This window comes from Mizuhopecten yessoensis, unplaced genomic scaffold, assembly GCF_002113885.1.
Source record: "Mizuhopecten yessoensis strain PY_sf001 unplaced genomic scaffold, ASM211388v2 scaffold3375, whole genome shotgun sequence".
Taxonomy (NCBI): domain Eukaryota; kingdom Metazoa; phylum Mollusca; class Bivalvia; order Pectinida; family Pectinidae; genus Mizuhopecten; species Mizuhopecten yessoensis.
Genome location: NW_018405013.1, coordinates 43,313 through 60,978, shown reverse-complemented (window position 1 = coordinate 60,978; position 17,666 = coordinate 43,313). Strand labels below are relative to the sequence as shown.

General features: G+C 36.7%; 1 protein-coding gene across 4 annotated transcripts in view; it reads left to right on the top strand.

Moving 5' to 3' along the window:
• LOC110447429 overlaps nucleotides 1–17,666 on the top strand; it is a 96,573-nt gene that overhangs the window by 39,583 nt on the left and 39,324 nt on the right. The window contains exon 1 of one of the 4 annotated variants that reach the window (XM_021493117.1): nucleotides 1,406–2,227. The exons of the other annotated variants lie outside the window; for them this stretch is intronic. Coding sequence (XP_021348792.1) covers nucleotides 1,984–2,227 — 244 coding nt within the window. The 5' untranslated portion in view covers nucleotides 1,406–1,983. Of the gene's footprint in view, nucleotides 1–1,405; nucleotides 2,228–17,666 lie in introns of those variants that run through there. 4 annotated transcript variants of the gene reach the window in all.

The following is a 17,666-nucleotide window of genomic DNA, read 5'->3' as shown; positions in this document are numbered from 1 at the left end:
ACTACGGACATCTAAACAATCACACAAGACTACAGACATCCAAACAATCACACTAGACTACAGACATCCAAACAATCACACCAGACTAGACATCCAAACAATCACACAAGACTATGGACATCCAAACAATCACACAAGACTATGGACATCCAAACAGTCACACTAGACTACAGACATCCAAACAATCACACAAGACTACGGACATCCAAACAATCACACAAGACTACAGGCATCCAAACAATCGCACAAGACTACTGACATCCAAACAATCACATAAGACTACGGACATCCAAACAATCTCACAAGACTACGGACATCCAAACAATCACACAAAACTACGGACATCCAAACAAGCACACAAGACTACAGACATCCAAACAATCACACATGACTACGGACATCCAAACAATCACACAAGACTACAGGCATCCAAACAATCGCACAAGACTACGGACATCCAAACAATCACATAAGACTACGGACATCCAAACAATCACACTAGACTACAGAAATCCAAACAATCACACTAGACTACGGACATCCAAACAATCACACAAGACTACGGACATCCAAACAATCAAGAATTTTATACAATTCAAAAATGCTTAAGTTAATATTTGACACAACACAAATCACAGGTGTCAATTGTCAGGTAGCATACAGCCTTTAAGGGAAATATAATGCTCTCCACTCAAATATATACAAATCTATTTATTACGAATATTAAACACCTAGACCATCTATCTCATAGTTAGGTTTTGGTCCAAGGCAGTAATATATTTAACACCTAGACCATCTATCTCCTAGTTAGGTTTTGGTCCAAGGCAGTAATATATTTCGATGCTTGTGTACACTTCATAAATATTTACCAACCATTGATATTATTAAATGAACAAAGCATTAATTAGCATTCATTGTTGATATTTGAAAAGTTGTATATATATAGTATTGAACTCTCTTGGCAAGGTAATGCATGTCGTAATAGTAAAGGTAACCTATACTGGTATACAAATGTTGGAATTCCCAGATTTTCAGGGCCAGAAACACTCCTAAACAATACAGTTTGACAACACATAATATGAAGACTTACTAGATATGAGTAGGTGGGCTGTCATTGGAAATACTGAGGTGTAGTATATTATTAGAATTATTACTACAGAACTATTATTAGTATCAATACGGTATGTAATACACGTAATATCTCAAATACTTTTTATCTCAACTCGATGTTGAGTCATAGTCGGTGATTTACCTTTGACTGTGCCATTCTTACCTTGTCAGGTATTTATTTTATTTTGATAACTTCATAAAAAAAATGTTGAATTATCAACAAGTTCAGATCTAGATTTGGAATTGATAATGGAACGCAAATAGATCAAAGGAGTCTGAACATATTACAAAACAGTGACAGTTTTTAAAAAGAGAAACACTACTGTAGGTTGTTTCAATGGAATCATTTTGATGGAATTGGGTGGAATTTGATTGATGGAAAATATAAACAAGAGAGACTGAAGAAGAAATCGGTGAGCCCAGAGGGAGCTGTATAACGCCCTGTGTCGGGACCTCACTGAGGGATCTGTGACAGCATATATGTGTAGTGTTATCCTCCTGTCTGTGGCCTGCTATCTCTCTATAGGTGTACTGGTGTTTCATTCATAACACACAAGCACAGCCCAATAAACCTCAGTCGTATACCCAGAGCTGGTGTGGGACTGTCGGAGCCACAGGAAGCACAAGGACAGCCCAAAACTAAATATTTACTTTTCTGTGTTTAAGAAAAAATCATTCTGAATGTAGGGGATATTTCTTCTGGATGATACACATTTATATTGAACTGGAGTTACTCTGTGTTATAATGGAATTCAGGTGTCGTCTGCTACAGCTGGGATATATAGACCGAAGTGTGCTTAGAAAAAATGTTTGTGGTAATTCTGGGGGAATTTAGAAAAGTTTGGTGGTTGCCAAACAAGTGAAACAAAGACAATGAAGAAAGGTGTAAGAATTTGCCCGGATTATAAATCTCGACTGGAGGAGTACCGAGAGGATCTCTGGAATCTGGGTCGGGCAGACATGGAATGTTCCATGGAGGATACTGGGGAGGGAGAAGAACCCCACCTCCGTAAACATGTGAGGAGGGACAGGGGTGGGGCCAGAGGTGCCCCCGACCCCAGCGATACGTCAGATCCCACCTTTATCCGCCTGTCTATGCACTGGGATGAGTTCTTCGGTATGAGTATTCTATTGGTTGAATTTATTTTATTATTTCTGTTTAGGAATATATTTTTATTGTGGTCATTATGACACACAATTTATCACTTTTGATTTTTTATTTAATCTGACTTTTTATTTTCATTGAGAGTAGTCATGAAATTTGTATGAATAGTATCAATACAGCAACTTTTGAATTTCAATATAATTGTATTTTCAAACATATTTAGAATGTAATCTTATGACTATGTGGCGATGAATTCTGTATGGCCATCGATCTATTCCATTCATCTGAATGACACAGTAGGAGTAGAGTGACATTATACAACTTTTCATGCGGTATATTATATATACCTATCTTTTAAGCGGGTCCGTCTGCTTGATATGTGTCTGCTTGCTCCATAATATAAATAGCTGTCTGGTGTAGCAAAAGGACAGGTGTTGTCCTGTATAGCTGTGTTGATATATGTACTTCGTACTTCGACAGTAAACACACTTGACAAACACACCTAGCCAATTTTACATCTGGGTTATTTTAAATCATTATTGATTATTAGTACTTTGAAATGTACCGAGACAATAACAATACCATAAAGTAATTTGAAACATTTTAACTAATGAGGCAAGAATTGTGTCCTATATATTTTACCAAAAGTTCACACCTGTGTATTTTAGACAGGTAACACTGCACGAGTAAATACAGGTAACACTACACAGGTATATATACAGGTAACACTACACAGGTATATATACAAGTAACACTACACTGGTATATATATAGGTAACACTACACATGTATATATACAGGTAACACTACACAGGTATATATACAGGTAACACTAGAGGTAAATACCGGTAACACTAAACAGGTATGTATACAGGTAACACTACACATGTATATATACAGGTAACACTACACAGGTATATATACAGGTAACACTACATGGGTATATATACAGGTAACACTACACGGGTATATAGACAGGTAACACTACACATGTATATATACAGGTAACACTACAGGTATATACAGGTAACACCTATGTATTGTAGACAGGTTTTTACCTATATAAATGTAATCACTCTGGATTGTCAAGGTCACTCGAACAATTTATCAACAAGTCACACATTTCTATGGCTTTTTTCACTGACGGTATATTATGTATGCCTTGAGGACGTATACAAAGTTGATGGGGCCTCATCATCACTTGGCAATCTTACCATATCAATTTCACTGGTTCATCATACTCCATTACCATCACACTAGTACCTGAGGACACCTGGGTGATTGAATTACCTGGTTTATGCTAGGACATTCTCGCTCAGTGAAATCAAAGTTCAGATAATCAGACATATTTATCTTGAATTTGGTCAGGATAATTATAAGGCGATATATAATGATATATAGATTCCTTCCCATTACTGATCAGAAATATCTTTAACACTGCATCATAATTTCTGAGTGTGTTGACATTTTCAAGCCGTGGGTAAATTAAAGGTCTAGCAAGGAAACATATTTATTATTGCCACGGTCATGACAATTTTTCATCAGAGGCAAATGGAATTTATGTTGAAAAGCCGTTTCATGTTGTGGAAGGTTTATTTTTGCTGTAGTCATGAAAATTATGGGCTAAAAAATTAAACTTCACAGATACCCTCATAATACTGAGTTCAGTTTAGGCTACTGGAACCCCACAAAATTGTTTCGGGAAGAAAACAATGAAGTTTTAAATCCCCTCCTTCCCTGTTTATAATTGATTAATTAAAGAGCAGATGTTTCAACCTAATTTGACCCCCTGAGATTGGGAATGGTTGCTGTGAAGCTATACATTATGTATTGCAATGCTATTCAATGGATTGGGTCAATTGTCAGTACTATAAAAATAGCACATTCTTAATCATTTATCTGACTGAAAACTTATCATAAACTCAATAACATATCAAAGTGTAATTAATTTTTTAATAAATTTATAAACCATTATAGATTGTCTTAGGGAAGCATGGACCTCATCCACAGTCAGTAACTGGCAAGCCTGCATGTCGTGCCCATTTGATTTTTTTTTGTTGACAACTTTCAAAATTTTGAAAATCAGCAATGGGTTAAGCTGAAACTTGTTGTTAGCTATGCAATTTTTTTTTTAAACGTTGATGGTAATAAGAAATTACAACATATTATAACTCATTAACAGATGTCTCTCTACTTTTGACCTATTGAAATTAAAGCTAAGATGGGAGTGAAGCCATAGACTGAAGTCCCATTTATGATTTATGATCAGTATACAGTGCCATAAAAATACACTTTCTGTGCTATTAACTCAGCTAAGACCTTAAGGATCTGAAGAAAATATCTCAAAGAGTAACAAGAAAATATAGCATCTTATATTGTTGTTTCACAGGTATAATGTGTAAGGTAGCATATAACCTTAACTCTGACACAATTCACAGGTATAATGTAAAAGGTAGCATATAACCTTAACTCTGACACAAATCACATGTATAATGTGTATGGTACCATATAACCTTAACTTTTACACAAATCACATGTATAATGTGTATGGTAGCATATAACCTTAACTTTAACACAAATCACATGTATAATGTGTAGCATATAACCTTAACTTTAAAACAAACCACAGGTATGATGTGTAAGGTAGCATATAACCTGAACTCTAACACAAATCACAGGTATAATGTGTAAGGTAGCATATAACCTTAACTTTAACACAAATCACAGGTATAATGTGTAGCATATTGCCTTAACTTGAACACAAATCACAGGTATAATGTGTATGGTAGCATATGTGCTTAACTTTAACACAAATCACAGGTATAATGTGTAGCATATTGCCTTAACTTGAACACAAATCACAGGTATAATGTGTATGGTAGCATATAACCTTAACTTTAGCACAAATCACTGGTATAATGTGTAGCATATAACCTTAACTTTAACAAAATCACAGGTATATATGTGTATGGTAGCATATAACCTTAACTTTAACACAAATCACAGGTATAATGTGTAGCATATAACCTTAACTTTAACACAAATCACAGGTATATATGTGTAGCATATAGCCTTAACTTTAACACAAATCACAGGTATGATGTGTAGCATATAGCCTTAACTTTAACACAAATCACAGGTATGATGTGTAAGGAATCATTGATATTACATACTACTTAGGGATCACTGTGACCAGGGCTAATTCATTCTGTGTTCAGAATAATGAATCTTACATATTTATGTAGGAATGTAAGTAGAGGAATGTTAATCAGATAGATGCTTCAATAGCCAGTGGTCAGTTTGAATGTTTGATTAGGTTGGCTGTCACTTACACTGACTAATAGGTATAATGACCAGCAGAAGGTGGACACTTACTTGAGCCCTGTGGTCAGACATTGACACCTATAGGATCAGATTGACTTATGTCTGCATTGTTTCTTGAATACACAGGTAATCATTGTGCATTAACAGACATCATGATTTATTACTGCACATATGCGTCACCATGTACATGTGTTACCTATACATATTATCTATTCTGTGACCTTTCACAAAGCAAGGCTTGATAACCTGAACTCCGAGGACAATTGATCTAATATTAACAGGGCTTGTTGTTTATTGTTGTTGTTGTTTTTTTTGTTTTTTTTTTGTAATGATTAAACACTTTCAAAGTGATAATTTTCACTGATTCGGCTAAAGAGATTTCCTCTCCCCTATCTGTTGGGACTGGTAAACTAGTGGTTTATGGTTTGACTCCTATACTACAATTAGAGTAAAAGGAGAACGATTAACAGTAAGGATCCCACTACCGCTGCGAAAAACTGAAACTCTGCATTCATAACTTATTTATAGCTTTGATAAATTGTTTCTGAAAGGAAATGTATTCCTTAAGGAAATTTTATGAAAAACGTAATAGAGATGTAATAAACAAAGAATAATTAACGATAGTGTTCCGAATATAAAAAACCCTAATGTTGCTAGACCAGGGCCCACTTGTATAAAACATCTCAAAGTTAAGGAACATCTCAAGCAATGTATTGTCTATGGGTAATCTTAGACTTGAGTAAATCTCAAGTGTTGAGATGTTTTATACAAGTGGACCCAGGGCTCAACCCTGGACCTCAAATTGTGAGACTGTCACTGTAACTGACTGAGGCATCTTGAGTCAATGGAGTGGTAGGAAGCCATGCTCGTGACCGAGGGTTGCAGGTTCGAGTCACGGCACAGCACTGTGTTGTATCTTTGAGCAAGATACTTTACTTCGCTTGTTCCAGTCTACTCAGCTGTAAATGAGTACGTGGTTGGGCAGTGCTAGAGTTGTTGAATGCTAGCTGTGAGCGCCGAAATGGCAGCTCCGGCTGTATGCTCCCCAGGGAGTTGAGAAAGGTATTGGCTGGGTGCAAAGGCCCTATAACCACGGATAATAATTTGTGAACCGCTTTGAGACGACCTACGAACTAGATTGTGATAAAGCGGTATATAAGAACCTCAAATTATTTTTATTATTATAAGTATCAAGGACTACCTGTGCTTCAGCTAAGTCAAAAACAAAATTAAAGGGAGGTTACTGTATACGAAAAACCATAGTGCAGTGGGACATGGATTCTTAAACAATTTCAGTGATTGACCTATTCATATGCACACAGGGTAGGGACACCAGTACTTTGTAAGATTATATCCTTTACCTTGAACTTACAGGTATGGCTGCATTTTTTTATTTGTACAGCAGACAACTCTAAAGATTTAATTTTCCCTAGAGTGGAAGGTATGTTACAGGCTAACATTTAGTCAATAGTTACAATGAGAGTTGTTATAGAGTGTGTTCCTCTGAGTGAAATGTGCTGTTAATTGAAATGTGATATTAAGTTAAATGTGCTATTAAACAAAATGTGATATTAAGTGAAATGTGATATTAAGTGAAATGTGCTATTAATTGAAATGTGATATTAAGTGAAATGTGATATTGAAATGTTCAGAAAAAAAGTTTCCTGTGAAAACTCTTTTAATGTTAAGTTAATGTGGGTATAACTTTCTAAGGAATAAGATTTTAAAAACTGAATACATATATCTATAATAAAGCAAAGCATGGCCTGAAATGAAAACACATTCAAAATCTCTTTATTGGATTGTTTTACTCAGGCATCAATATGAACTGTTACGGCAACTATTAGAAAAGTCACCATTTTTCTCACAAATTCAAACCTCTGCAGGTAATTGTTAAATGTTGGAAAATTGACAAAATAATATAATATTAAAAAAAATACATGAAGTCAAAGTCTAAGAGATGACACATGGACGAACGAAGAGACGGGAAAGAAAACACTCAATACCCTATCAACCATGATTCAGCAGCGAAAATCATTGAGTAAAATGACTAATTCTCATGGCTGTTATAACAGAGTAAACTCATTCACCCCTGAAGACACATTTGAACTCTTCCAATTCAAAGGTTGGAATAGTTAATTATGGGATTTCAGGGGTGAATGAGTTAAAATGTAATGTCATCGGATAATATAGCGTTAATCTCATGCTATTGTCTTCATTGACAATTGTCACAATTACTGCACTGTGTAATACACCCCTACATGATGAGACATACACCAGAGTATGTCAAAGTCAGGTTCCAGGTCTGGAATCCCGTACTTTCTGGTCTAAAGCAAAAGTTCAAATCTTAAGTCTGTTTAAGGTTGGGGTCTCAAACCCATTTATGTACCTTCGTATAATTCGGTAATGTTACGTAAGACAGACACAGATTTAAACTAGATAAGTATTTTTATCATAGTGACTTATAGGTTCTAAGATTTAACCCACAAAGGAAATGTGTCATCTGGTTGGAAATACCTCCAAAATAGTTTATGAATTTCCCCCATTCTTTGAGTTTCTTTTGATGTCTGATGTGGTTACTTCTACTCCAGGGGACAAACATACAAGTGGAAATGCACTTTTCATTACAGGAGTTTGACCTCAGCAGGTAGATCTAAAGCTTCTGACCGATTATTGTGTTCTGGGCTTACTACTGTTCAGCAACTTATTTTCGGATGGACGATTTGTGTGAAATTAACAGCCCATCACCTCATAAAAGTCATAAAGGGCCAGAAGGGGATTAAAATGGAGAAACAGTTGTTCTCAAAGAACAGAAAAAGGTAGAGTTTGACATCGCCAAACACATGTTTTGAGGAATGTGACTGCAGCAACAAGCATTTTGAACATGGATATTAAATTCTTTTCAAAGCATTTTATTGGCCTTATCCTTATGAATACAGGGAACATTATCCCGCAAGGAGAGATGTGCCATTATTTTAAGTGATATTGTCATAAATAGATTAAATTATAACATTTGTTCTTTAGTTCTTTCTCATCAAGATATTCTCTTAAGGAAGCTTCAAGTTTCAGTCCAAAATTTGTTTTAGATGAGGGGGTGCTAATTGTGGCGGTATATATACAAAGCATGAATTCAAAGCTGAGCTATACATTTCATCGAGATTTCCTGTGGAACATCAGGAACATGACTTATTTTGAGATTCTAAAACGCCATAAATAACTTGATTTTTATCATTTTTACAAATCTCTGACTAATTTCCTCCAAGAGAAGTTTTAGCTTTCAGAATTGTAACCCAAGTGTGATATAATTTCCATCCAAACTCTTTGGTTCGGCACGGTCTGATTTATCGTCAGGATGTTCTTTGAGTCAGGATTAGATAACCTCTTGACCCAGTAGGAACGAGGAAAGCCAGGACTCCCGGGGAGATGACAAACTCCCACACCATTTATCCCTATCTCTTACCAAAATAGATACAGTTTTCACGATAATTCACCCAAGAAATGTTGAATAATAAATGTTTAGTTCTGATTTAGTGTGGTTGTTGACAGGATGGTAGTTTGTCAAGTACAGTGGAACCTGTCTAAACAGAACTCTCTATAATACAAAAACCTGTACAAACCAGACATTTAGTAAACCTCCCACTGTGTACATTTCTCAGTATGGTGAACCTGTATACTAAGGAAACCTGTATACTAAGGAAACTTGTATGATCTGAATAACTTCTTTGTTGTTTAGTTTAGACAAAGTTTGCAGTGAAAGGACACATGTTATCTCTGACTTACTTCAATGTTGGTACATATACCGTTATATGGTTTATCGTAAGATTTTAAGGGTTTTGATGGAAATTAGTAAGGTTTTATGGGTATTTGGTAAGGTTGTAAGGGTATTGGAGGAACTAAGTAAAGTTTTTACGGGTTTTGGTGGTATTTGATATCGGTATTGGGGTATATGGTAAAATTTAAGGGTATTGGTCGAATTAAGTAAGGTTTGCTGGGCTTTGGTGGTATTTGGTTTGGGTTTTGGGGTATATGGTAAAATTTAAGGGTATTGGTAGAATTAAGTAGGTTTTATTGGGTTTATGATAAGGCTGTAACAGTGTTGATTCTGGGCAAGAAACAAAGATATAGGGTGGTAGCTGAATGTTCAGCAATTATGTTGAATTCGCTTGTTTCAAATAAAAGAATAACTAATTTTCTGGGTTCGGATACAGGTATATGTTTGTACTCTTAATGAACTGAAGATGTAAAACAAATTATCATTGTTTGGGTTGTGGACAAGCCAACTGTTATATGGCCCACTGTACAATTGTGTTACTTTTCGTCTGGGTTACTTCATACCCATTCACCACCTTTGAGCTATCTGTTTTCTTGAACTATCTTTGGAAGAACTGTGTAGTAGGTAACAAACCCTAAACCACACCAGTTTGTTGGCATGTTCTGTGGGTCATTATCAGTGAGGGAAATCAGAGTATCTGTACTTGTACGAAGGGATGAGGCAGTCTGATGTTCGATTGCGTGACGACTGCATGACGTAAAACATGACGTGATCTACTCATCTGTATTTTGAATCGTGACTGCATGACGTTCACGGTGTGAACGAACAGGAATCGTCTTCGGTGTTTCTTGTCTAGAAAATGTGCAGTGTATTCATAAATCTCATTTTAGAAAATAATATTGAAATATTTTACCTTATCGGAAAGATAATTGTGCGAACAAAAATCAAACGAAGAAACATCACAGGAAACAGATAATCAGAATACTGGAGGTGAACTATACGTTTGTCTTAAGTTAAATATGTGTTATGTCATAAACACTGCTATGATTAAACTTTCATTGATAATATTTAGCATTAAGTTGCAAGTTTTACTATCCTCAGAGGTCAGAGGTTAGAGTCACATACCCTGCTGCTATCATGGAAGGGGTAACTCTAGTTGCCATGACGACCATGGAGACAGCTACACAGACTTTTGGAGCCACAGTTTCGTAACAAAATCTATGAAACCTTTGACATTTTCTGGATTTTTAACTTGAAAGAACACTGCTAGTTTTTTTTATCCATGATGAGAACTGTAATGAATTTTTGTTGCTGTAAAGAAAGATTATATAGGAACATACCATGTAGCTGCTTTACAGAGAAATATATTTTCGTTTGAACTCGACACTGATATATATATAATTGTAGATGACTTCGTTTGATGTTTAAACCTACATAGCAGTGAGCAGTGCTTATAGACTAATCTGTATAATTAGCTTTTCAAAGTACAGGAAGAGTTGATTGAGTGCATTGTGCAGGATAGGGTAGATTGATATTTTTGGGGTCAAATGGGATAATTTGATGATACTTACCAATACAGGGGCCAATATGGGTTTTTTATAATATTTTTTTGTAAATATATGAGCAAAGCTGAAGATTGATATTTTTAAACACGTAAGACGAAATGGGGAAGTTTGATAGAAATTTGAATGGGGGCTGAATACTGGATTTTTTTAAATTCTATTATAGGGGCCAGATAGGGTAAGTTAAAAAACAACGTTTTTAGGTATAGGGGCCATCATTTACCACTTTTTGCGCTAAATAGGAGTAAACTGATGATGTTTTTGGATGTTTTTCTTCTATTTGTTTATCAGAACCAGTTTAAATACTATCTTTGTAAGAAGGGGGACCCTGGATACTGAAACAATAATATAGCATTTACAGACCTGATCAGAGAAATATTTACACTAGGGTGTGGTTGTGAACTTCTGCCCTTTTGATCCAAATGATCTCACATGATGCCAGCCTCTCTTGTTCCAGAAAATCTTTTGTCCTAAATTAATGTTCTCCAAACATTCTTATCTCCACTCTACCCCCATACATACCTACACCTCCCTCCCCTCCCCATACATACCTCCATCCCCCCTCCCACACAATCATAAACTCCAAACATAACCCAATGTGACCCCTTGGTACACAGACACACTAAAATCCCTTTCTTTCCCTTCCGACTGAGGACCACCCTGCTTGTCTTAACCCTTCTATTCCCATTCCACTGAAGCCCTAGTACTCTGTCCCCAGACCCTACACCTCCCCATCTCAACCTCTAGCCCTAGTTCTCTGTCCCTAGTCCCTGCACCTCCCCATCTCAACCTCTAGCCCTAGTACTCTATCCCCAGACCCTACACCTCCCCATCCCAACCTCTAGCCCTAGTACTCTGTCCCCAGACCCTACACCTCCCCATCTCAACCTCTAGCCCTAGTTCTCTGTCCCTAGTCCCTGCACCTCCCCATCTCAACCTCTAGCCCTAGTACTCTATCCCCAGACCCTACACCTCCCCATCCCAACCTCTAGCCCTAGTACTCTGTCCCCGGACCCTACCCCTCCCCAAACCCTACACCACCCCATCCCAACCTCTAGCCCTAGTACTCTGTCCCCAGACCATACACCTCCCCATCCCAACCTCTAGTCCTAGTACTCTGTCCCCAGACCCTATACCTCCCCAGACCCTACACCTCCCCATCTCAACCTCTCGCCCTAGTACTCTGTCCCCAGACCATACACCTCCCCATCCCAACCTCTAGCCCTAGTACTCTGTCCCCAGACCATACACCTCCCCATCCCAACCTCTAGTCCTAGTACTCTGTCCCCAGACCCTACACCTCCCTATCCTAACCTTTAGCCCTAGTACTCTGTCCCCAGACCCTACACCTCCCCATCCTAACCTTTAGCTCCAGTACTCTGTCCCCAGACCCTACACCTCCCTATCCCAACCTCTAGCCCCATCTCCTCTTGTTCTTACATACACACAAAACATCTTCCATCTCTCTCCTTCACATGCTGTCTCCCTACCCCTTTAGCTCCCCCCTGGAACCCATACAGTCATAGCTTCCCCAAACTCTCCCCTTCATTGTCTCAGCTTCCCCCCACACCATTGTCTCGTCAGTGTCTTAGCTCCCCCCTTCCACTATCTCCCCCTTCTTAGTGCCCCCCTGCTGTCACCACTACAGTCATAGCTTCCCTCGCCCCACCCACTTATTGTATCCCCTACCCCCTCAGCTCCCCCCACCCCACTGTCATCCCTACTGTCATAGCTTCACCCCATCCCACTCATTGTATCCCCTACCCCCTCAGCTCCCCCTCCAAACTGTCATCCCTACTGTCATAACTTCACCCCATCCCACTCATTGTATCCCCTACCCCCTCAGCTTCCCCCACCCCACTGTCATGCCTACTGCCATAGCTCCTCCCCCCCCCCCAACCCACTCATTGTATTCCCCCCATTGACTCTCAGGATCTCCCTCCCGCTGTCTAACTTCCACTTACTATATATCTTCCCCAACTATTCCTTTCAAACTTTTAATATCTTTATCACCATTGAGAAATATCTGCTGAAGAAAATCTTCATTCAAATTTTGTGTGAAATAAATCTAGATGGTACCAGAAATGTAATCCGATTTTAACAAGAGAAAGGACATGATAACATGGCTGCTTGGGGTATTGTGTTCCCCAGTAATCTTGGGGTCTGGCCTGGAGAACAGTCAGGGAGACAAAGACTGATGCTCTCATGTCCCACCATAGAGATAACAGAGTCGATCTGCACTTGGAGAGAGTTGATGATGGATCATATTTGCTGCAGATTTGTGGGTATAACATGTACTAGCCAGGGATCATCATCAACCGACATTTCAACATACACAGCAGTCTGTTTGTTTGAAATAAAATCAAACTTCATCATCAGCCTCATTTTCAGGAACTTGTAGGCACAATAAATAAAAGCATTCAGATAAAAGAAGTATTCATCTTGTTTTCTGTTGATGGGACGAGAGATAAGCTAAGTATACCAAATATTTGCTTCAGGTTGTGAACATTAACATAATTAAGTATGGTTCAATTAGGTTCCACTGGAGTTTGAATTTGAGATTGAAATGTCAACTGATGATCTAAGATTGTAATAGTTACCAGGAAATGAGGTAACCACATTCATCAGTTTGTTAAATCATTTCTGGCTGTCATATATGACCCATGTATTACAGTATATTACTGTATACAAGTATTACAGTATATATTACCGTATACAAGTATTACAGTATGATATTACCGTATGCAAGTATTACAGTATATAACTGTATACAAGTATTACAGTATATAACTGTATACAAGTATAACAGTATATTACCATATACATTGTACAAGTATTACAGTAAGTATTACTGTATACAAGTATAACAGTATATTACCTTATACAAGTATTACAGTATATTACTGTATACAAGTATTATAGTATATTACCATATACAAGTATTACAGTATGATATTACCGTATACAAGTATTACAGTATATAACTGTATACAAGTATAACAGTTTATAACTGTATACAAGTATACCAGTTAATTACCTTATACAAGTATTACAGTATATAACTGTATACAAGTATAACAGTATATATTACCATATACAAGTATTACAGTATGTTACTGTATACAAGTTTTACAGTATATTACCATATACAAGTATAACAGTATATTACTGTATACAAGTATTACAGTATGTTACCATAAACAAGTATAACAGTATATTACTGTATACAAGTATTACAGTATATTACTGTATACAAGTATTACAGTATATTACCATATACAAGTATTACAGTATATTACTGTATACAAGCATATGGTTTATTACTGTATACAAGTATTACAGTAAATTACCATATACAAGTATTACAGCATACGGTTTATTACTGTATATACAAGTATAACAGTATATTACCGTATACAAGTATTACAGTATATTACCGTATACAAGTATTACAGTATATTACTGTATACAAGTCTTACAGTATAGTAATGTATACAAGTATTAAAGTATATTACTGTATACAAGCATATGGTTTATTACTGTATACAAGTATTACAGTATATTACTGTATACAAGTATAACAGTATATTACCTGTGATAAGCCCATGCTCAGGTATAAGCCTAGCCTGTATGTAACAGATTTTTCGACCTGTGTTTTACAGGTGTTTTTTATAGACAGATTGTTGATATTAAAAAAACACATCAGGGATTTAACTATTATTACCGGGTAATCATTTAAGAAAATTTAAACTTAAATATTTCAATTAATCAATAGTGATAAAATGTTTTGTTTTCCTCTGAGAGAAGTTCTACATCAATAGGTCGGTAAACATTGCTGTCCCTTGTCACGCTAAAGGACATATGAGTATGTGTTTGTCTGTGTGCTGGTGTTGTGGCGCTAGACTTTGTATTTTATGGACATGTGAGTATGGGTTTATTAAGGTTGGTGTTGTGTGTCTGTCATCATGTCACTTAGCATGAAGTACAGTGTAATTGTTCTCTTATAAAAAATGGTAAAAAAAGTCTATATTTTGACAAGCCTATTGGAGAGTATGTTTGTTTAGGGGTAGTCAATGTTATTGTTATGTTAAGCCAGCCAGACTAACAGATTAAACCCAGCTTTGATATTTTCATATGAAATCGGAATCCTGGGTTTTAAAAGGAGGCTTTGTCCAGGGGTCAAAGGTTATCAATGGAAACTATGGGTATTGATATCCATTGACTATCTTTGACGTCTCTTGTACAACCTATAAATGAACTTGCTTGCATTACAATTGGGGTCAAAGGGAACAAAATTCTAAAGCATAGACAAGACTTGTTTTGATATTTAACTGCAAAAGTCTTCTTCTTTAGAACCACCCCAACAAGAACTTCAACATTTTCAAATCAAGACAGCAATTGTTTGAAATGTTCAATGATTTTTTTAACTGATGAATATTCCTCTTCCAAAGACATAATTATTCAAAACTTTGATATTATACAATTTCAGCACTATTCTGTTGGTGTATATATACCTTTATTCAAGCCTGTGTAATAGAAAGGTAGTACTGAAAAGAACATGTGTATTTGCTGGGGATGGAACCTGCGATCCTAGACTTTCTAGTCCGGAACGCTCTACTGCTGAGATAAAGCGAAACTCCTTCTAGCCGAAGACATGTTGGGAAGCAATGTCTGTGATCGACACTAAAACTTTGCCTGAAGCTAAGTTTAAGCTAAATTAAGTCTATGGGAGATTAATCTTGAGCTCAGCTTGAGACAGACTTAAACACAAATTTAATTTAGATATTGTTTCAATTTAGGCATGTATGTAAGTCTTGAACATTTTCTTAACAGCTTTGAATTTCAAGGTTATAAAGTGTTTCATTTTAAGCATTTATACCCTTCAGTCACAGATTCAAATTTCATTCTGGAGGAGATAGAGACAGTATACTTATGGGCCAAAGTTCAGTTTAAACAATAGGCTAAGGCTTAGTGAAACTGTCTTTCTCAACAAATGTTGAATGAAGAGCAATACAGACCCATGGGCATCTTGTTTACTTTCAGTATCAGATAGCATATTATGACTAACACTCAGGGACAAAATAGACATTTTTTTTCACCAAAACGATCATAACAGTGGGGGATTGGACAGGGAGGCTTAATTGCATGAATTTGCTAGTTACTGAATAAATTCATAGCAGGGAAACATTTTGGTGTAAATTATCAGGAACCGTTTTCCCTTGAGCCCAGTTGAGACTGCCATTTGGGTTCTTACAAAATCCTTAATAGAATAAACACGACCAGGTTATGCTTTGCTGATGTTGATTCCAGAGAATCGTTTGAGTATATGATAGAGATGGCAGGCTACGTTTAATGGGCTGGTCTTTGTGTTGGGGGGGTTATGCTAGGGCCAGGCTGATTGTGGATCCCATCAGTCTGTTCCCCTCAACATATGGTACTACACCGCCTGTCATATACACCAGTAAATGTTTACTGGTACATTCTATAAACAACCCCAAAACTCTTGTCAATCATAATCTGATGAGTAAAGATGTCTGGTGATTTGTATCTCCTTTTCCTTTTCCTTTTTTGTCTCAACATAATTCCCACATTTAAAGAAAACAGATAGAAACAAATTGAACTTTCAATCAAATTTTTCCTAAACAGTTTTATTTACAAAAAGTTATCGGCATGGAACTGTATTTGTCTCCTTCCTACAAATGACTTAAGTTCCAAAGATTTGAGAGTGAAACTTAGTCCTTTAAAGCAATATCTGGAGCGCTGACTTCCTGTGTAGAAGTTGATGACTATGGTAATGATGTAAACACATTTCCAGTATAAGTCCTGCAGTGAAAGAGGAAGTCAGGAGAAGTAAAGTATGAGTACATCTGTAGAGTTTCCTTGAGTTAACAACACCATGTAAAGTGTTAGCCTTCAGTTCAGGTTGAGGTCATAGATTCAATCCATTCTTATATTAAGAGTGTCCCAGGGGCCAGAGTTATATTCCAGTTTTAGAATTAAAATTACATAACATTACATTGGCCCTATTACATTGCTGTGCCTTAACTTATTCATCCCTTTGATTTCACAATGAACTATTCCAACCTTTAAATTGGATGGGTTCAAATGTGTCTTCAGGGGTGAATGAGTTAAGTTTATGTTAATATTTATAAAAACATTATTTAGTCAAACTTGTATACAGAGACCACCGTTAGGAAGTTAGTGATGTCATGATGTCAGCTAGGACACATATTTTAGGTATTAATACAGGTCCAGTTAATGTAAAAATAACTGCAATGATGAGTTTTAAAAGTGGTCTCTTATCACAGGGGTCTCTTAATATAGTTTTAGTTAACATGAAAATAACAGCAACAGGGAATATTAAAAATGGTCTCTTGACACAGGTGGTCTCTTAACAGAGGTGGTCTCTTTAAACAGGCAGTCTCTTAATATAATTTCAGCTAACATAAAAATAACTGTAATGGTGTTTTTTTTAAAGTGGTCTCTTAATACAGGTGGTCTCCTCCATAAAAGAGGTTGTCTGTTGAGCAGGTTTGACTGTACAATATAACCCGACTCCCACGACAAATATGTCTGTTGACCAGGTTTTACTGTACAATATAACCCGACTCCAACTACAAACATATCTGTTGAGTAGGATTGACTGTACAATAGAACCCGACTCCCACTACAAACATGTTTGTTGAGTAGGTTTGACTGTACAATATAACCCGAATCCCACTACAAACATGTCTGTTGAGCAGGTTGGACTGTACAATATAACCCGACTCCCAATACAAACATGTCTGTTGAC